At 46.5% G+C, this 21499-nt stretch overlaps 1 protein-coding gene across 6 annotated transcripts in view; it reads right to left on the reverse strand.

The window, feature by feature from the left end:
- Positions 1–471: 471 nt before the first annotated feature.
- The window catches only part of PLXNB1 (plexin B1), a 77265-nt gene continuing 56237 nt past the window's right edge, over positions 472–21499 (reverse strand). For all 6 annotated transcript variants that reach the window (XM_071550446.1, XM_071550443.1, XM_071550441.1 and 3 more), the window contains 22 exons: positions 19818–19923; positions 18119–18255; positions 17322–17498; positions 16950–17118; positions 15578–15820; positions 14185–14361; positions 13711–13859; positions 13221–13321; positions 12248–12465; positions 11843–12021; positions 11100–11166; positions 10385–10531; positions 9749–9926; positions 8804–8907; positions 8048–8132; positions 7191–7357; positions 6699–6859; positions 6308–6455; positions 5619–5683; positions 5461–5536; positions 5032–5106; positions 472–4477 (listed from right to left, as the gene is read on the reverse strand). In XM_071550446.1, the coding sequence (XP_071406547.1) occupies positions 4373–4477; positions 5032–5106; positions 5461–5536; positions 5619–5683; positions 6308–6455; positions 6699–6859; positions 7191–7357; positions 8048–8132; positions 8804–8907; positions 9749–9926; positions 10385–10531; positions 11100–11166; positions 11843–12021; positions 12248–12465; positions 13221–13321; positions 13711–13859; positions 14185–14361; positions 15578–15820; positions 16950–17118; positions 17322–17498; positions 18119–18255; positions 19818–19923 (3034 nt within the window). In that variant the 3' untranslated portion in view covers positions 472–4372. The remainder of the gene's footprint in view (positions 4478–5031; positions 5107–5460; positions 5537–5618; positions 5684–6307; positions 6456–6698; positions 6860–7190; positions 7358–8047; positions 8133–8803; positions 8908–9748; positions 9927–10384; positions 10532–11099; positions 11167–11842; positions 12022–12247; positions 12466–13220; positions 13322–13710; positions 13860–14184; positions 14362–15577; positions 15821–16949; positions 17119–17321; positions 17499–18118; positions 18256–19817; positions 19924–21499) is intronic.

Here is a 21499-nt window from a genome sequence, read left to right on the forward strand (position 1 = left end):
CCAGCTTTCTGTCTGGGAAGAACTGTGCAATTCATTTAGAATTGTTTTAGTAATTTAGGAACACTGGTTTTGCCTCATGCTGGTGGACAACAGTGACCAACATAAACTGTACCTTCAGCGACCCTTACTCAGGGTGGGAAACCACAGTCAGAGCTGCCACATGCCACGTGCCCTCAGTGCCAGCCCAGCACAAGTGTCTGTGGAGAGAGGCTGCCTCCTCCTGCAGGCAGGAGTGGTATTTGAGCTCTGGAAACTGCAGAAGCATTGGAATGGAGGTGGAAGGTGGCAGGAGACTATCTCAAAGAAACACAGCCTATGGAGGGGGCAGTGGGGGAAAGCCCCACACCCCTCACACAGCTCCCAGGCCCTGGTGCTCAGGAGTACGTGGTTTCCACTTCAGAGGAAAAGGAGGCAAATACATTCTGGGTAATTGCATCATCATGCAACACAAGCATGACACTGAGGTTGTATATTAAAATTTATTGAATTATTGTGTAAGAATTCTCTTTATTAAAATCATTTGGACTCTAAACTGATTATTTACAGACAAAACCTCTTATATCACCAATAGATTCCTACATCTCAGAACAGTATCTACAAACAGTTATTACACTATGTAACAAAATTCAGATTTTTTTCAAGCTTTTTATATTAATTATTAATTCCAATTTGAGAAAGACAGTACCTTGGGTGCTCTGAGCAGAACTCAAGGTGTGGCAGGGCATAAATGCAGGTCAGGCCATACCATAACAGACAGACAGACACCAAGTCACAAGGCTGGGAAAGGGCAGAGTCACCAGGACAGAGGACTGGGAAAAACGACTATTAGAGCAAATGCCCTGGGTGTTCTGGAAACCAAAAGAACCATCCCCACAAGAAAGGCACCAAAAAAAAAAACAAACCAGAGCAGCATCTGGCTGCAACTGGGGCACACCCTGAAAAAGAAACAGTATTTCACCAAAGCAGCAGCTTCTGAGAACCCTCTATTTTCATTTTTAAAAAGTTAGCCATCATTTATACAAATAAACAAAAAAACCCCTTTCAGGTACAGCATAAATTTGCCACCACACAAATGAAAGCAAGAGCTCTCACATCTACATCACGTGGGTGCCACCTACGTGTCGTCACGCCAACGGGAGAGACATTCAAACACACTAACGGAGATTTATCTTAATACTGATCAGTTCTCATCCTTTCACCCAGGCCACGGCAGAAGCAAGTTCCTCTCTCTGACCACACTACTAAATAAAGCTGGATGGCTGCCACCTGGGAACATCACCATCCTGAGGGTCCCATTAGAGCAGCCACATCCCCTCGCTGTGCCCATGTCCTGCAGGAGGGGACCAGCCACAGTGCCAGGGCTCTCTCTGCTGGTGCCCACAGAACTTGCTACCTGTCATCAAACAGGAACATCCAGAGAGAATTCTCTGTCCTCGGGAAGGAACGTTCGTCTCCAGAGCATCTGTTCTTGGAATCAGGCAGAGACTGGAAAAAACTTAGAAGGATCACAAGGAATAAATAAATAAGTCCTCCCTGCAATAGGGAATTTCATAATAAAACCTGTTTTGTGCAAATTTAAATGCAACAGAACCCTGTTGTAGTAATGGATTTTGCCACAGGAGAGGGGCATGGACGGAGAGAAGAGGGGCCATGCCTAAACAGCCCAGTTGCTCCCAGCGAGGGGCCTTCAGTGCATGTCTGCAGGGGATGAGGATGCTGGTATCTAGAACACCAGGGACAGATGGAATGGGAAGAGATGGGCACTACCAGCTTTCCACCCTCACTGCACCTGTGCCGGGCAGTGCCTCCTGTCCAGCTATGCAAGGACAAGCTGAAGATATTAAATAAGCCAATCACTTACATTTAGCTCTATTTTTAACTCTTGATTATTGCCCTAATAAAAGCAGACTTTCACAGATACACTGCAAGAAAGCAGATCACTTTCAACATCCAGGAGCACTACTAAGAAGGAAGGGGGATGTGGATGCCAGTGTGAGGTGGATTGAGAACTAAGCCTCAAGCCACCCTGTTCTGGGAAAGCGCAGAGATAATTCTGCAAATGCAGGGGCAGACATTACCAGTCTGCAGAGCCAGAAATCCAGCAGAGAGCCAGTAAGCTGGAGAGGCCATAAACTAGGCCTTGCTGCCTGGGGCAGAAAGTCCATTGCCAACACACATGGGGACACCACTCCACCACTATACCTGCACCTGCCTCAAACCAGGGAATCACATCCTGCAATTCCAAAAAGAATGGGGTTTACATGCATCATGCTGGCTTTTTCCCATCTAACAGTCCTTTCCTCCACCCAGCTTGTCTGGGTCTGATTTAACCAGATTTAATCAAGACAGAGGTTTCAGAGATGCTAAGTTCCTGAAAGTTTTGTGGAAATAGGTGGGCAGGCAGGAGTGAGACCTAAATTGGCTGTCACCTGGGGCAAGAGAGGCAAACTCTGTCCCCCACTTTCTGCCTGGCAGCAGCCAGCCAGCTACCCTATTGCTCTGTATAGCAGGATGGGAACTGAAGGTGGCACAGGGGTGTTGGTTGTACTCTGGGCACATGGAATACCTGGGAATACTGCTGGGAGAGCGTCACAAGAGAGCTGGCTTTGTAGGAAGAGAGGACAACATTAGCTTGATGCTATATTGCTCCAAGAACAGTTTTGTTCTTCTGAACTGCACAGCACTTGCACAAAACCACAGGGCTGAGCGGGCAGGTCTGAATTACTGGTATATGCAATGTAAAGAGAGGTAGGGACATGATCCTGCCCTGTTCTAGCTCTGCTACCTCCTGGCCCACACAATCACCACCTCAGGGAAATGACAGAGGAGCCAGACCTGTCTGCCTGCCCCAGGCACACAGGACATCAGTATCAGTGTGGAATTAGCAGCAGGAGGGGAAGAGATCGAGTAGGGCACCCTCATAAATAGGAATTGGCTCTCAGAAAGGCAGATGACTCCATTCACAAGGAGGAGGAACTGAGGAGGGAGCAGTGAGGAGTTGCCCGTGACAGCTGCCAACTAACTGTGCTTGCTCTTGCTCCAGCCTCTCTTTCCATGCACAAATCATTCCGTTTGCAGGATATCCAACCCTCCTTGAGAACAATGCAGTTGGTGCTTCACGGCTCCTTGAAATTTACAGCTCCCCAAATAACCCTTCTATGTGCCATGACAGGAGAGTTTGGGAAGTGGAGCTGAAAACAAGGTGTAAGACAAGCCTAACAGAAGAGCACACAAGAGAGCCTGGAACTGATCCACGGGGAAAAGTGAGCTGCTGGTATGACAATGGAGACACCTACAAGTTATCCCTGCAGACAAAGCAGTGGAGAAAACTGCTCCAGTGCTGACAGACGTTTGTCAGTAGAAGTGCACAGAGATACTTCTCCCAAGAAAAGCTTTGTCTCAAAGCCACAAAGTTAAACATTCTCCTTTAGCACTTAAATACATTAACTTTCTGAGGGTATTTACAAGTCCAGTTCAGAGCAGCAGAACAGCTGGACACCAAAGGAAGGGGGAGTGGCACAAGTCATTTGTTGTGCTTTTCCAAAGAGCAGGGCAACCTCTGACCATAGGGAACCAGGAAGACACATCTGAGCTGGGTCAGTGGAGACCGAGGCAAGCCAGGCAGCGACTCTCACACACTGAAATTGTCCTGAGGGAAAGGGTGAGGGGGTGCTGTTCATTTACAGTGGCCCCCTGGGCAAGCACACATGCTGGTGACCACATTACAGCCAAGCAGGTGTCACACACGAGCTGTCAGAGACCAGAGCACTGGGGAGCAAGAGACCTTCATCACTGGACACTCTCCTTCCTTGTCCAACATCCAGAACTAGCAGGGACATTGCTGTAAGGAGTTTCTCAGGTAGGACAGTGCAGGAGAGCTTGCTAGCTGGGACAGAGGTTAGCACAGCGCTCAGCCCAGGGAAAGCTTTCTGATCCCCACTGAAGTGAGCAGCTGCAGCAGGGAGTGTCCCACCATTGGCAAGGGCATCCGTGCAAGGCCGAGGACTCCACAGACACAGTTGTTCAGTGTTGTCACCTGGCTCTTCAACAATGTGGTTTGGAAACTTGGCACATTCACGTAACATCTATAGGAAGGACCTGTGTGGCTCCTCAACAGTCTGCCAGGGAAAAACCAAAGTTTGTCCTTTTTTTTTGTTTTGTTTTGTTTTGCTTTTAAAAAGAAAAAAAACTGTAAAAAAATATTCTCTGAGATGCAAGGACGCTTGTACTTTGTACTGCCTTGGCCATCCCTGTTTTTGTCACCTGCAGGTTCCTTAGAGAGTCTGGTTCCAATGGCAGCAGGACACCTGTGTAAAAACTAGAATGAGCACTGTCCCTGTTCAGCCAGGGGAGAGCAGTCTGTCTGTGCCTGTCACAAATCTGTGACTTTATTCTCCACAGCTGCTGCAATCTGTTGCAGTCTATAACCGAGCTGCATCTTCTGTGCCGTTGGGTCTTCTTCCAAGGCAGTAATGATCTGCAACAAGACAGAACTCACTGACACCCTTTCTCCAGCACACAACACTCAATCAGCTCAATTCCATGCACCGTGGAGAGCCCCAGGCTGGAATCCAGCATGCTCAAGTCCAGAGTGCGTATGTAATTAACCTCAAATTAAACACAAAATAAGTATCCTAGATTCATCATAATAACTTTTAAACTTCACAGGGAACACTAAACTTTCCCCCTGCAAATTAAGTCTTTAGTAAATTAATCTGAACTAACTGCATTTCATTTTTATGTAGAGTATTTGGGCATTGGAGTCAAAAAAGAGAAGCGTACATGAAATTCCAACAGCCTCCAACTTCTTTTTGGTGATTTCCTTCCTCTCTCTTTGATAAGAATTCATAAGCGTTAAGTGATAATTGAAATTATAAGTGTTACTCGTGATATAAATTACACATGCCAATGAAACAATACACAGTGTTTTGTAATAGTTTGGCTGCTCTTAATTATTATGTTTTGTAGGTTTTTTGTTTGGATGGTAAAAGGAGAAGGGTGTGTTCATACCTGCTGAAAACACACACTCACCTGGTCATAGTACTTATTGATGTATTTGTACAATTCATGTAGAGCCACCAGGGAATTGAGGTCACCTGAGTAATTCTGTGTATAAGAGAGGAAATTAGACAAAACTATGAGACACCTAGCAATTGTTCTTCCAAGTTCTGTGTCCTCACAACTCATTAGGAAATGTGCCCATTGCACAAAGCAACAAGAAAGACAATTCATCAGCAGTTCCCAGCAAAGGAAAAATGTACTCCTTGCCCTGAACCCTTGACTACATTTTTCTCTTCAGTGGCCCCTGCCGTCCCTGTGGTGCAGAGGAGCAATTGGGAATGGACAGTAGGTCTGAACAGAAATGCACACTCAACTGGAATATCTCTCATCTTTGCATTAATTACTCTCTCTTAGATGCACAGGTGAGAGGCCAGATGGCTTTGAAATAATTTTATTTACCCGTGATAGCTCAGCCAGGGCAGAGTTCATCTCCTGGTCACTGGCAGAGATGGTCTGACGAATGTCCGCGTAATACCTGGACAGTGGTACACAGGCAGTTAGTGCATGGTTCCTCCTTCTCACTGCTCAAACTATGACTCCTCACATCCATCACTTACCTTTCCACCATCTGCTTGTAGCGAGGAATGTCCCGGGCATAAAGCAGCTTATTGATCGGAGAATCCTTGAACATCCAAAACCAGAATTGATTATGAAAAGCTCCTTCATTGTGCTGTGGACTAATCTCAGCAGGTAAGACCATCACTGCTATTTTCTGTCATTCATTCAGGATCAGGAATTTTTTGTCCTCTGCATGGAGAGGCACTTCAAATAGCAGGCTCTCTTCTAATAATGCAGTCTGAGAAACCCTGAGATGTGTTGGTGAAGAGACCTCTGGGATCCCTAGTCCAGCCTTCCACTTGGAGCTGGGTGATCACCAGTATGAGATCACACTGGCTAGGAACAGGGTGAGCAGTGGTGGTAGTTTTTCTAGTGGCCAACCTGAATATTCTAAGCTTCCTCCTGTGACTCCCACTGTCTGCCACAGCCAACTGGAGTTTAGCTCTGTCGCCCAGGTAGCTCTAAGCTGTAAATAAAGAGCATTCCTCAACAACTTCTTGTTGATAAAACAAAATCAGCTCTTACCTCCTCTCTTCCCAGGAATCCCCATTATTCTCCAGTGGCACTTGGAAGCAAGAGGGAGCCTGGCCTGCTGTCCCCATGGTGCTATGTAAACATTATTGCCTTCCTGGAGCAGCACTGCTTAACTCCCTGTACCAATCATGCTCCCTTCTCTCTCTGTACTCACCCGCCCTAACTTATGGTCAGCTATTGTACAGGAGTCCATGAAGGTCTGTGCAATGACCAGCAGCACAGCATCCACATTATCTGACGTCTGCACATCAAAAACAAACTGGGGATTCTTGATGATGTTGATCCAGAACCGCAGGGGCAGGCTGCAGACAGAAGTGCAATAGGGCATCAGCAAAGGTAGCAACTGCAGTGCCAAAAGATGTTCTGCATGTTACTGCATCTCTCAGCTTTGCCCTCGCACCAAAATCAACTTTTCATCCCAATGCTCTGCTGCCCTGCACTCCCTTTTGCTCCTTCTCAATAGGCAGAGGTGGCTGTCACTTTGCAAGTGATCAGCTCTAGGCAAATTAGCAGTGCCTCCTCTGGGACCCCCAGGAACATCCTACCTGTTTGTCTTCCAGATATGGATGGTCTCAGGGTCTGCAATCCCATAGTGTAAGGCCTGCTCATCCAACAGGTCAAAGAAATACTTGACTGCCAGAGGGACAGGGCGGTTGGTACTGAGGATCACCTGGAACAAGTCATCCACAAACTTCTGCAAAGTGCCCTGTGGAGAACCAACCAGGACAGAGTCAGCAGGGGCAGGGGAGAGCGGAGAACCCAGGCCTCATGTAAATGAGAGGTCACCCTCTTCTGCTCATGACCTCCCCTTACCCATGCACAGGTACCTCACACCCACTGCAGCGAGCAGAGAAAAGAGGCCCCAGTGGTTTATGGAACAGAGGCCAGGGAGAAGCTCATGAGCAAAGCAAAACACAGAGGGGAGTCAGGATGTACTCAGAGCACTGCTTCATCTTCATACATATCCCTGCAATCTGCCAGGGGATATGAAGGAAGGCAAGATCCCCAAGCACAACACAGTCTGTGCTTCTTCTCACCTTCATTGAGAGCAGACGTGTCAGGTAGATCTCTGGGATTGCCTTGGCTCGCTCCCGATCTCTTAAGCTGCCACGCCGATGCTTAGGAAGTTCTGGCTCTTCTGTTGGTTTTACCAGGTGCCAGAGTTTGATTCCACCTTCATCTGCATCCTCTAGCATTGGTGTTTCTAAACCAAGCAATTATTTACAGATGAGTTCTCTCACAGCACAGCTTTGCCAGGTGAGCCCCATGGAAGCAAGATTTCCCAGTATGATACATAGGAAGGAATATCTGGAGGCCTCTATCCAGCCTTCTGCACAGAGTACAACCACTGCTAGCATTACAGAAGGTTGCCTTTCTTCACCCAAAACCTTCAAGGTCTTGGAAACCTCCCCAGACAGATCTTCCAGCACCCCAGTGGTCTGTTTCAGGGTTTGCTGAAGGTTTTTTTCAACATCAAATCTGAATCTCTTAAGCTGCAGCCTGTGACTATTGTCCCTCATGCCACAGCAGTATCCGTGGAGCTGTACACTCTGCCAGGTAGTAAGAGCCTGGCATCCCATCACCACCCCTAGGCCATGCTCAGTTAAGATTTCTACAAGTTGCAGGCTACATTCAGCCCTGGTGAGTCAGAACTAGAGAATTGTGCTTGTCCTGCATTTCCACACCCAGACCAGCTTTTCTCTGCTCTCACACTCCTTTGCTTTTCTCTCATCTTACTTACCCAAGCTATCACATTTACTGACAATCCTATGAGGGTCCAAAGCATGTGTCACCCTTCTATAGCCACATAAAGCTGGGGCTATGGCCAGAGACCAGTCCCACTAACTAGCAAGTGCTGTAAAATAATTTTATAAGAACAAGATGTCAAACTCACTCTCTCCTGGGATGTAATCCTGATTTTCCCTATGGATATGCTTTGTCAGGCGTGGGACCAGTGCTACTGTTGCTCCGTCAGGCACCTACACACAAGCAAAACAAGGACATTCAAAACAAATGGCATGTGTTCCTCATTAACACAACAGGCCAGTGCTTGTAAACTAAAACAAACTATACCATTACTAGGAAAAGGGACAGAGAGATATTTTTGAGGCACCATCACTGTCTTTCCTGATGGTGAGAAAATCTTGTCTGTACTAATTAAAAATTGACATGCAAAGTACAATGAAAATAATACTCAGGAACTGAGGTCATTCACATCTAGAACATGTTGCACCAAAGTATGACATATTGGTGCAAGACATGACATGCTGGTGCAAAGGGATTAAAAAACTCCCTCTTTCCATTCCTAGAAGTTACTCTGCAGACTAGTGCGTCATCACCTGCTAACTGATCTGGACTGGAACATGAACAGATCCAGCACATCACCTCCACTGCAGCAGCCACCAGGCATGAACTTGTGCGTGTTCTTTCAAGCTCCACACCTGCTCACATCTCAGGTACAGCCTAAGGACAGGGCTGTGGTTGCCTAAGTTAGAGTGCAGGCCACAGCACTGACTTCATTTGAATATACTGTTGCAAGAAAGGTCCAACCTTTTGAGAGTGATCCACCAGGAACCAGAACCACAAATAGAGCATGACAGTGCATAGAAGATGAGAGGAGAGACAAGGCAATGGCAGGCTGAGTTCTGACCTTGTAATGCTGAAGAGTGTTCAAACGTTTCCAAGTTCCTTGAACAACAGACGTCACATCCTCATCGGACAGTATCAGATGACCTGCCAGCCCTGATCTCCACTCTACAGCCATTGAAACACAAAAAATGAACGGATTAAGTGTTAAAATCAAGGCATCATCTGCTTCAACCTGGTTGACCTCATTACACACCTTCTGATCCTTTACCCATTCTATTTCACAGACATGACTTGAAGTGCCTGCAACAGTGCTGTCCTGCAGTCACAGAACAGTCTCTCTCTGAGCACAGGGCCAGGCAGCCTCGTGGCCTCCCAAGGTCCACCCATCAAGTTCCTACAAATTCTATCAGACTGACTTTTCAAGGAGGTAGTTCAAACCACAAATATGCAGCCATTGTTCTTATCAGCTGCTGTTTCCTCAGTACCTTCTTACTTCTAAATGTCACCACTATTCAGCAACAGCAAAGAATGAAGAAGAGGGAAAATAGTGGTCTCCCTCACAATGGAAGCTCTACCATTCATTAAGTACTGTGAGCAAAACCATCACTGACATACATTACTGAGGCTGCCATTGACTTCAATGCCAGGAAAAACCTGTCTATAACCTTGGCATCTTTGCACTGCACTCAAATCTCCCTCCCCTCCTATACATTTTCTGTCCTTTTTTTCCATATCCCCCTGCCCAAGCCTTTGCTATGGTCTGAGTCCAGGAAAGAACACCATTAAATGGAAAGGGCTGAACCCAGCTGACTACTTCCCACTGCTGCCTCTTGCTGTTACAGCCCCTTTCCTGCATCATGCCCTGTTGGGTCCAGCCAGAGCACGAAATTCTTGGTCAGTGGCTCTGGACAGCCAGCAGAGAATGACAAACATCACTGTGCCCAGATAGCCAACCACCACTCCTCTACCTCCTCACTGAGTTTTGGCACGGAAGAGTTCTGCTCACCGAGGTCCAGGGTGTCTGGGTCTGGACGGTGACAGTATGGTGTCCCTTTGTAGATCTGATCTAGGATTTTCTCCTTCACCTGTGTTATGGTATCACAGTCCAGCACTTTCGCAGAAATCCCTTGGGAATCTTCAGCCCCTCCTGCACCAACTCCTGCTTGTGTCAAAGCATTTAAGGTCTGGGGAGGAAAAGGTCACAGCTACTCAGCTGATAAGATTACATCTGGCACATTTACACCTTTGATCGTTGGCATTCAGACAGGTTAACAGCTAGTCCTTTCACTGGGAGTTTCAGAAAAGAAAACATTACAAATGTTAAACACCGTGTTCTCAGTTTTGTGTCAAGATCTGGAAGACAATTCAACGGCGTTGGGGAGGAGCTTCGATGTGCCCTCAGCAATGCCATCCCCTTTTTTCTAGACACGGAGCACAGCATATTCACCAGATTACTGTGATTAAGGTTCCTATCAGCCCAGGGCAAAAGCACTGGATTTAGCAGTGCTCATGTGTAGACTTGTGCTGCTGGGACAAACCCCAGCTCCCAAGAGATGGTATCAGGATGCTGCACTTTGCCTTTGTAATGGGAGCAGAGACATTCAGGGTGTCAACCAGAGAGGACAGAAGATGTGGTGCTTACCAGAGTCCGGTACTCCAGGTCCTCTCTCAGAAGGCGGTTGTCATTCAGGGTATATTTGGCTTTCCCTGTCACCCAGTCAACTGGCCCTTTGTCCACTTGGTGTTTGATTCCTCGAAATAGCATGTAAAGGGGCTCCCCAACAGAATCCTGGCATGGAAAGGAAGGAAAGGAAATTGAGCTTGCTCCTTCCAGCAGAGCCTAATGGCTTGGAAACATGGACACCAAGCAGAGAGGGAACAGGACTGAGGATACAGCAGCTGAGCCAAAGCAAGCAAAGACAGTGCCTGTGCCAACACCTCTTGCTCTGTGTCCAGGGAAAATGCACCAGGCAGCTACCAGGGAGATGCACACAACCAAAGCACTGCTCTGCCTCTGTGTCACTCATCTGAGCGACTCCTTGCCACCTCCTCTTCAAGGAAAGGAATTAGACCAGCATCTGTCCTCTCCATGCACCGACCAGCCTATGGCCAGTGTATTTCAAGATAAAGGAGCTACACTGAGTCCTCCATGACCTGGAAAGACATCCTGGAAACAATGAGTGCTATTAATGCTGGTTTATGCATCCCTGTTCCCAGTGAACAGCCCAGATCTCTCATTCCTCACCCTGAAATACAGGGTGACAGGCACAGTTTCAGCTCTGAGCAGGCACAAAGCAAAGCTGTGGCTGCCTGCCCTCTGTTGGCCTCTCTACACCAGAACGGGACAAGGAGCTCACCCTCACAAACGCGTACAGGCAGATGGACATCCAGTTGGTTAACAGCTTCTCTACCACTGTTTCTGTCCTGAAAGAGAACATCAGGTTGGTTACAGGAATATGGTGCAGAGCAGGGGGAGATTCGGAGAGAAAGATGAGAAAAGAGCACGCTAAATAGTGATACAGAATGAAGAGAGAGGAAAACAAAGACATTAGGGACCAGTAAGGTTAATGCTTTTGACACCACTTATTGAAAGCACTTTTCAGCCTGAAGGAGGCACCAAATGACAGAAGAGGAGAAACAAGAAGCAGGGGACAGAGGAAAGCCTGTGATAGTTCCCAAACAAGGGAAATTTGTTCAGGACAGACCAGATAAGGGGATAAAGGAGGTCTTAACATGGGAGATATCTCATTTTAGCTTCTAAATATGGCATGACTGCTAACCCAGGGACCTCTAAAGAACAAAGCAGACTTGGCAGAGCCCTAGTACCTGAACACAAGGAAGAGTTAGTGTACAGCAACTTCAAAAGAAGAGGGATTTGGGGCAGGCAACCCCAGCTTCCTACTCTTTCCACACCGTGCTTTATTCCCGGCCTGGAGAGAGGAGTATCATTGTTACAGCTTCTTCCTGTTCAATGTACGTGTCTGGACATACATTGGTCTCACAGCTGCAGCCCATGCCATGATGTTGTCCTACTCACAGGGGTTTCAGAGCTGGGCAGAAAGGCTCTGACCCCTCAGGTAGCCATGGCTGGCTCACTCACCTCCGCAGCATCAACTTGGGGTTCTTGGCCACGTACTGCTCCACAAGGTCATTGAGGAGCGTTTTGAGGATGTCAGTGAAGTACTCCAGTTTCCCATGCAGTGACACTGTGAGCAATGATGCCACATAGGCTCGGTCTCTTGGAGAGAAAGTGCGCTGTATTTCCAGAGTGTGGATGAACTGGTGGGGAGAGAGAGAGAGAGAGAGAGAGAGGGAGAGAGAGAGAGAGGGAGAGAAGCCAGTGTGTGAATCTGCAGAAAACAAGGTAGTTACAGCTGCTGGCTTTTAAAGGAAGTGGTCCTGCAGGGAGCTATTGAGGAATGAACCTTAACAGACTGCCCACTCCTGCTGCCAGTGATGTGGCTCTGGCCTTACAGAAGGTAGCAAGCAGAGAGTGGAACGTTACCTTGGTGAGGAAGAGCTTGCTGTTGAGCAGGTTGGAGAGCTGGACCAAGCCCTGTTCCACCGTTTGCCGCCGGCACTCAGGGATGTCCAGGTCCCTTTGCAGTGGTGACTCACGGTGGCCCGGGAAGAAAATACGTTCTGCATAGGACTTGTAGTCCAGGAAGGGAATCCCTGTGCCCACAAGGTCACTTGTGAGGTCCATCATCTCAGTCATCAGGTCTGAGGGAAAGGAAATGCCCATGAGGTTGACACAACTGACATGATCACACAACTGATGGTGCAGAGCGTGAGGTGAGTGCAGGAACTAGGGCCAGCAGAATGGGACTGAGAAAGAGGAAGGATGTTTCCTGTCAGGAAGAGGCACACTGAGTCTCATTGCTAGAATTTTAAAACTAGACTAGGCAGCAGGAGAAACTGCATGAGGAAAGTTCCAATCTAGTGCTGCCTTCCAGTTTTATAATGAGGAAGGCACTGTTTAGCACACATCTGTGGTTACAGCCATTACCTACAGTGGAGAGAATCAGACTTTCTGCTCCTCACTGGTTCCCACATTAGTTGGCATTACAGTTGGAATCACCTGCAGAGTTTCAGAGCCCCAGGTCTCCCATGGCTGTAAGCAGCTCAAGTACAAGGTTTGCAGGCCCGGAACAAGTACAAGGGCTGCAATTCAACTTGCCCTACACAAAGACTGGGCTAGTACCTGTCATTAAGATCTTTTCAAGTGTGCTGCCTTGATCTTTAACTCTTCATCTGAGTCTGGAGGATGAACTGGAGAATGAGAGGGGTTTGTACAGATAACTGTACTCTGAATTAAAGGAAGAATTTGGCTGTATGTTTCAATGCACCAGTGCAGAATAAGTTATTGCCTGCTCTGAGCTACGCAGACAAGTACGCAGGAATGGGCAGAGAGGTAGGGCTGAGTGGTTCCTTAAGCTTCCCTGCAGCTGCAAGAACATAGGAGGTCAGTGACTGACCTGTGAATTCCTTTTTGCATCTGTCCCGAACACTTGTTTCCAGATTTTCCAGCTGGATTTGAACTTTCTTGTAATCCCTCAGAGCCTGTTTGCTCTTCCTCCTGCAATGAGAAGCAGAATTGTTCCCAGTGGCACTAGCCCAGGGACTGTCCTTGCCAACTGTTGTGTTGCTGCCAAAGACTCCAGGGCAGTTGGTGTTGAGGAGATTTCTACTGAACATTATCTTTGCAGGATACCAAACATTGTTCCATAAACTGGATGTGTCTCTTGGAGCACCCATCGGGTGTGAGCTCTGAATGAATCACAGTGCAGGCTGTGACCAGCAGGTGCAATGTGCCTCTCACATCCAACACCACTAGGAGCTCAGAATTTGGCACAAAATAAAGAGAACTGTGACTTTGTTTAGGTGCAAGATGTACACACTTGGTCACATCCACTGAAAAATGTTGTGAGAAACTTGAAGACCTCATACAAGGCCAGAGTTTCTTACCTGTATATGAAGACGATGACCAGAACAATCAGAGCCACAAAGGAGGCCCCAACACCCAAACCAATCTGTGCCTCCAGTGGGAAGGTGAGCTGACTTTCTGTATCATACTGCACTCGGCCAAGGAGGAAGTTTAGGTTTCCCATCTGCACCTATAAGAAAGCGCATGCCATGATGTAAGATCAGTGCAGGAAGGAAATACAAGGCCACAGGGCTTCTCTAGAGTGGGCAGAGGTGGCACGCAGCTCCCTAACAAAGCTGTCCCACAGCACAATTGAAAACAGCTATAGTGCCTGCTTTCAGGGAACATTTGGCATGTAAGAGTAGAGGGAGAATAAGAACAGCTCCTTGCCAGCCCTGCCACCTCCCCTGTCCTTCACCAGGGCTTCCACCTTTCCTCACTTCCCATCCCACTGCCAATTCTTGGCTGTGCTTCAAGGGATGACAGGATTTCTTGCAGTGCTGATGATTCCCTACCGTGAACTCTGGGAGCAAGTCTGTGCCCTCGCGCTTGGTGCGGTGCCGTGGAGCCGGCTGCTCTGAGGGGGGCTCACAGTACAGGTGATTCCTTGTTAGTGTCTTCACCACACAGATTCCTTCCCCAATCATTGCCATAACTTCATCCTTCGAAATAGCCAGATCTAGATTTTCCCCCTGCAACACATGTGGAATGGCACATCAAATAAGGGAAAAAACAACTTTGTACTTCCATGGCTCCAGAGAAGATGAGGAAACCAATACCATGGGATGAAAGCAGCCTTTTTTCTTCTCTGATTAGGCTCACATCTGAATTGACTGCAGAAGTTAATTTTGTAAGCTAAAAAATTCACTTGCATACAATTTAGATTACAGCTTTAGGACCCATAGCATGCTGCATAAGTACAGTTATAAATAGCCTGTCCTCTTAAGGCTCTTCAGCCACAGCACAGCTAAGCTCAACTGTGTATATATTTAAAAAGATAGTCTCATGTCAGTTAACCCACACATTGAGGTGAGTCTATTAATGTCTTTCAAAGGTGTAACACATCTATGCTACTGCTCTTATCTGCTTTAGTTTTGGAGGATTAAGATTTTTTTATAAAACCGTGCTGACTGATGTTAACTACATTTTTATGTCTCAATGCTTTCTAAGCCCAGAGCTCTGTCAGAGTATCCCAACTTCCTTGCTCTCTGAAAGTACTCTTTCAGTCTTCTCAAACTGCTCTACTTCTCCAATATGCATTCAATTCCAAAGGCAGCAGTCTAGACATTTCTAGACTCATACATCCTTACAGATTTTACTTCTGCAAAAAAAGAGCAAGTGGAAAAACTGCATCTCCAGCTGCAGCCATTAATTTTCTTAATGAGTATTGGACTAGCAAGTACCTTTCCATACAAAAGAAATACCTCAGATTTTTTTCCCACATGTACAGTAAAAACGTCAGCCACTCTGCACTTCCATGTCATATTTAAAGGGTGATTTTCCTGCCTGCACCTTGTAACAGGTTTTCCCTACTGGCAGGATTCTTTCACTCCTAAGTTACTTCTAGAGGAATCTGAAGCAGGTATAAAAAAGTCAGCAGCTGAGAATAGGATGTGGGGATAATTTATTACCAACGTGTCATATACAAATAGTTTATTAGGATTGAAAATTAAAAAGCACAGAAGTTTCCACAAGTCCTATGAAGGCTTTTAACAATGTTTTATGGGCTCAGGAGGCTCCTTTCTCTTATGTACCATTTCTCACAGGCCAAAGCAGATGTACTGTGACAGACTGTAACCATGACAAATGCTTTAAAAGCCTTGGGTACTGCATGACACCAGTTAGAAACACTCAGCTTGGAAACAACTCTGTACAATGAGAATTAATTCCAGCTAGTTTTTGTGTTACCTCCACAGAGATGACACTTCCTGGCTTGTGACGATATGGCTTGGCAGGATCCTCAGCATTCAATGGTTTTAGGATGGGGTTGACTTCATAAGAGAAGGGCATGGGATGCAGAGAGTTGAAATCAAAGCTCAAATTATCCAGAATAAATTCCAGTTTGATACGGACACTCCTCAACAGCAGGTTAATGGCTGGAGTTTTGCACAGGATCAGGTAGGAGGAGTTAACAAGACACGGTTCTTCGAACTAAATGCAAAAGGCAAAAAAAGTGTCAGTAGTGGAACATCAGTGCTTCTTCTGCAGCTTGGCAATACTTCCCATCCTGAGAAATCTGGGGCCAGTCTGCATTCCTCTCATCTGGAGCAATGCCAGAGGAACTCTGCTTAACTGCAGAGGGAAAAATCTAAGATCTGAGGAATTCCCCATGTTCCTCTAAGGAAAGTTTTCATAGCACTGGTTTTGTTGGAAGGTCTCAGTAGTGGGAATCAGCTCTGACATCCCCCTGGCAGCAAATTTTTGGAGAGAGATCAGCTTTAGATCTCCCAGCTCTAACAGAACAGGACCAAATACCTTTAATGCAAGGCTGATTTCCCAGTCTGAATGCATCTGTGAAAGTGTTCCTGTGCCCAGCTGGATATGTTTTATACATTTGGTAGAAGTATTGACTGGGGGTTTTTTCTGCCCTACAGCCAAAAATATTTTCCCAAAAACACTGGTAAAATCAGCTGTTATTTATCCATGTGCATTAGGAGCACATTTTCCCAGTTTAAGTAAAGGAAGCCCTCCACCATTTCTACTAGCAATACAAATCCTTCTTGTACTCAGGCTGCCAAGCACCCTCTACCTCTGCAAAATTCTGCTGCATGCTCTGTGACTTTGGTGACCACATCAATACCTCTGTACTGACCCATCTCAGCAGACTGACAGCAGGAGAGCAGAAAATGTTGGTGGCACTGGTAATTTCACTTAACTCTGCCTGGTTTTGTATCTCAGAGTGAAAGAGAGCCAAGGTACTATAGGAATGAACCAAACTATGCAACAGAAGAGTCTGAAGTACAGACATGCTGAGCCACACAAGCTGTCTGGCTCAGCTGTAAATTCATTTTTCTCCACACTGTTGCCCTGCTATTTCTGTCCAACATCACTAGCCTGCACATCTCTAAGCAGAGGCAGACCCAACCCATAGAAATGTTTGTGAAACATTTCAGTCTGGCAGAGAAAACTTCCACTTGGCCAAGACTGTTGATATGACCCAATCAGGTAACAGCAAGTGGTGGGGAAAAAAAAGCCCTTGGGACAGAAAGTCCACCTCTCCAGATGTGGACACATGAACTTGTGTGCACCCATATTCCCACTGAGCACTTTGCCATGCTACCTGCTGGATGCTGCACAGAGAGTCCTCAGGGCACTCAGAGTCTGGGATGATTCTGCGCCATCGTCCCACTCCTCGGCGCCGGCGTTCTGATGGAGAAACTGTAACTCGGATCTTTGGTTTCTGTACAACATCCAGGTTGTATCCATGAACTCTGAGCACTCTCCCACCACTGAAAGAGAAAAATAGCTGATTTCACCCACTTGTTATTCATTATCTCCATTTCCTCATGCTCCCACCCTTCTCCTTACGATCTTTCCTACAAGCCTGACTTTACACCAAAGTGAAGCTCAATAGACAGATGCTGGTGGTGCTGGAGTATCTTAGGAAGGTGTTGGGAGTACTCCCCAGCAAAGGGGCATTCAATCTTTCTACCTGAGGAAGCTTTTAGGTGGCTCTGCAAAAGTGATGTTGGGATCCAGAGTATATCTGAAGAGGGATCCTTCCAGTCTTCGCTCTTGGTCCCCATATTTGATGGTGACTGGGAGTTCTGTGGACACATTGCTGGGACTCGTCTGGCATGCCAGCTGATCCTCTGTCATCTCAGAGAGGCTTGGAGAGACAGAAGAGAGAACAAGGGATTAAACACAGCCACTGCAGAGACAGAGTTTATAGTACTATGCCTTTCTTTTTGCAGACAGTCTGCAAACCTCTGCTGAAAGCTCTTGAGTCTTTATCTAGCAAGCAATAACTGCTGGGCACTTGTCAGGCAGCAGTGCATGGACAAAAAGCAGGTACAGTCACTGTCCAGACTGAAAAGACTGGACACAGCTATGAAGGTATGTGCACCTTCCCACCAGCAGTGAGGTGAGCCAGGTGTACGTGTTCCAGGGCTTGAGAGAACAAGCAGCTCTCAGCATTAGGCTGCAGGAGCCAACTGCAGCTCCCCATCAGCAAAAGCAGAGTCTCAGGATGGGGTATAGTCCTGTCAATAGACATGCAGAAGAGAGGTGTGTAGCACTGCTCATGTCCAAGGGATGTGGGCAGGAATCTTAGGATTGTCAAGGTTGCTGCCATGACTCCCAAGGGGAGGATCCCCTGGAACACAGAGAGAAGAGCAGAGCTCCAACTGCTTGTGCTAAGGACTGAGCCAGGCAGCATCACACCCGGTGGGACTCTGGGAAGGACTCAGGGCAGTGCACAATCAGCACATGGGCAGGTTCTGATCTTACATTTGGCAAGGGAGGTCTCCAAGCAGGACACTGATCTCATTGGGATGCCCAGTCAGCAGCTTTGAGCCCAGAAGGGTAAGGCAGGTTCCTCCTGCTTTGGGGCCCTGAGTTGGAACAATGGATTTCAGCTCTGGGTTCTAGAAGAGGGAGGGGGAAAAAAAGAAGTGAGTGACAAGGATCTCAAAAGACAAGACAGAGAACAGCAGAATATGTTCAGTGACCTCCAGTGCTCTGAAAGAAGAAGCTATAGATCCCAATCACAGGCAGACCTCAGCTAGGCTCCAGCAGCTACCTTATGGACCAGAGATTTCAGAGAAGGGATCAATCACACCAGGAAGAACCAGGAATCTGGGACCTTTCCACAGACTGTCAAAGGCAGATGGATGCTGCAGACAGCAGAGCTGTGAGCCCACACACAAACCCTAGGATTAACAGTTCAAAAGGATTGTTCAGATCAGTAATTGGATTAATAACTCAGGTTAGGAAAAACAAGGTAGCAAATAAATTGTCTGTTTGTCTAGCAGATGAGGAGATTACCAGCAGGGAGCCCTGAGAATTTGCGTTGAGACCTGTGCTGTTAAAGGTACTTTTAGGTGACCTGGAAAGGGGAAATGAAATTATATGAATTATTCAGAGTAACAAAAAAACTTTGTACCAATGAGGAGCTGCAGCAAAATTTAGAGACGCCAGGCAGAGTAGCACAAGTGAGTCACTGCTGATAAGTGAGAAACAAGATCCATGAAGTGAGGAGCAGGGAGACTACAGAAAAAAAGCCAACAACATGTACATAGTTCTGAGCCTCTAAATAGTTCCTGCCCATTCAGGAGTCCTTTGGTACCTGTACAACTCTACCAGCTGTAAGCACAGATCTCAACAAAAACACACCAAGTTGTAGGAATTACTGGGAAGAAAAAAAGACTTTTATGCCACAGTAAAAATGCCTTTTGCACTTCTCATCACTGCCTCAAAATGATGGTAACAGAATCAAAATTAAGAGAAGAGCAACAGCATAATTCAGGATAAAAAATGGTTTCATAGAACCAAAAATGGAACAGCCTAATAGTTTTCGGCATCTCTATTCCCTTTCCATGGGAGAGGAAGACATGCAAGTAGATACATAATTTGTAAGTTGCACAGCAAAGATGAAAAAGGAGCAATTGTATCTAAAAATTATTCAAATATCATTTTATAGTTGCTGGGTTTAAGAGATCAAAAAATAAGAAAGATGTTTAAAAATAGGAAACATTTCTCCATACAATGCACAGGAACTCTGTACTTACTGCCACGAGCTGCTGAAGAAAAGTTGCTGAAAGTGTGTTCAAACAACAATTTACAAATTAACAAAAGGAAAGATGAGACTTAGTAAGATGTTAAGCCATCAATTAAAAAAATCTTCAAATTAGAAAGATACCCTGTGTTTTTCTTTTTTAAGAATTTAATAGTTGCCATTATAAAAAAAAAGTCTGTAAAATCACTGAACTACAGGATCTTTAGTATTACCCAGTACAGCTGTTTTTATAATCTGAAGGGGGAGTGGGGAAGGAACAAAACAAAAGAAGAAAGTCCCAACACAACACACCAGAATAATCAGATAAAAATACCAGCATCAAGTGCCCGGTAGAGTCCCATAAGTTCACGCAATAAAGAGCCATTTAGCAAGGACACTGGAAAAACAGGGGAGGTATTAAACTTATGTTACCTGATAGGTGAAAACATGCCCAGAAACTCCACGTCCTCCTCCAGGCACTTCCACCACAATATGCCCAAACCTCTCTGTCCAGCTGCCGCCTGTGACGCACACGATACTGCAGGACAATCCAAGAACAGTGTCACACCAGGGAAAAGCAGGTGAGCTGCATCCATCACATCATGTCCTCAACTCAGCCAGCAACCACCACTCCCTTCTTCCAGACTCATCTCATGCTCAGAATATATAACCAAACATCAAGAAACACCTGTAAAAGCTGGATTAGGTGCAGCAGAAAAAAGCAAGGGCCAGTTTCAAACAGGCCCATCCTATCTAACATTATTCTTTCCAGGACAGACAGGATGAAGCCCACTGTATCACAGATGCATGAAGAGTCCAAGAACTCTGCTATTGTCCAGAGTTGATCAAAATGAGTCACATCTGGAGGAACCCAGGCTAGCAGTGGTCAATCTGCCCGTTAGTGCTGTGTCTGATGCAGGAGAAGACTCAAGACTGTGTGTTCAGCTGGCACTGGTCTTCAGACAGTGGCCTCTGGAATCAGCTAGATCCCCTGATCTGCATCAGCCATTCTTCCCAGCCCTTTTTCCAACACAGTTTGACATGGGATGTGTAAACAAGGTGACAAGTAAAACTAAGAAAAGTGCAGTAAGGAATCCCACTTTCCAGCACTGATTTGCTAACAGAAAGCTACTCTACAGGGGACTTTCCAGCCTTCCAACAGAGCATGAGATTAATTTTGTCTGGGCTTTGCTCAGGAGTGGGTTCCAGGTTCACAGCTATATTCCCTCAACTAAAGAGGCTCAGGAATTTGAACTTAGGCAGTGCAGTCTAAGCCAAGACCCTGTTATGCCAGGTGATTTATAGATACAGAACACAGACAGTGCTAACCCCAGGAAGATTATGCTCTAATTCCAGGATAAGAACAGAAAGCAGATGGATCCAGACAAACAAAGCACACAGACAGGACAACAGTGCTCAACATGGCAGGCCATTCCCAGTAGGATCTTACCTGGCTCCCAGAGGGAAAGGTGCTACAACTACTGCTACCATGGAATGGAAAAACACATTTGTGATAACTCTGGTAAGAGATTACTCACAATTGTTCTCCCCTCTTCTCCTGCTGGTTTTGTTTGGCTCCTCTCCCTCCCTTGTCCAAGGCTCCCACCTACCTGCTCTGCCACAGGCCAACTACACAAATATCCCTTTCTCCTTGGTCCCCCAGCCACACCTCCTGACACTTAGTTACTGCCTTATTATATGTTTCTTACCTCACCAGACACACCAGCTATGCAGTTATCTATCAATGACATTAGCTGAATTCAGCAGGACAGGTCTTTCTGCTTCACATCCCTCTCTTTGCCACTACTTTTACAAGCATTGTGTGACCTGCCAGCAACTCCTGGAGACCAGAAGGGTGGCTTAGGGCTCACCAGGACTCCATCGTCTGTCCCTGGTTGAGAAAGTCTTTTCATTGGGTTTGTTCCTGGAAGTCTGGCTGGCAAGTGATGACTGACGGTCTAGGGGTGTGCCTCTAACCACATGTTTCCATCCTCATCAGGGTATTTCCCCATCAGTGACACTCACAAGCCATGTCCTTTGCTTTACTGAAATCACCCTGTGGCTGGGAGAGACACTCATGGAACTGCAGGGTTCTGAGCCCATGACTGCCTGAC

Source organism: Pithys albifrons, chromosome 3 (assembly GCF_047495875.1).
Source record: "Pithys albifrons albifrons isolate INPA30051 chromosome 3, PitAlb_v1, whole genome shotgun sequence".
NCBI lineage: Eukaryota > Metazoa > Chordata > Aves > Passeriformes > Thamnophilidae > Pithys > Pithys albifrons.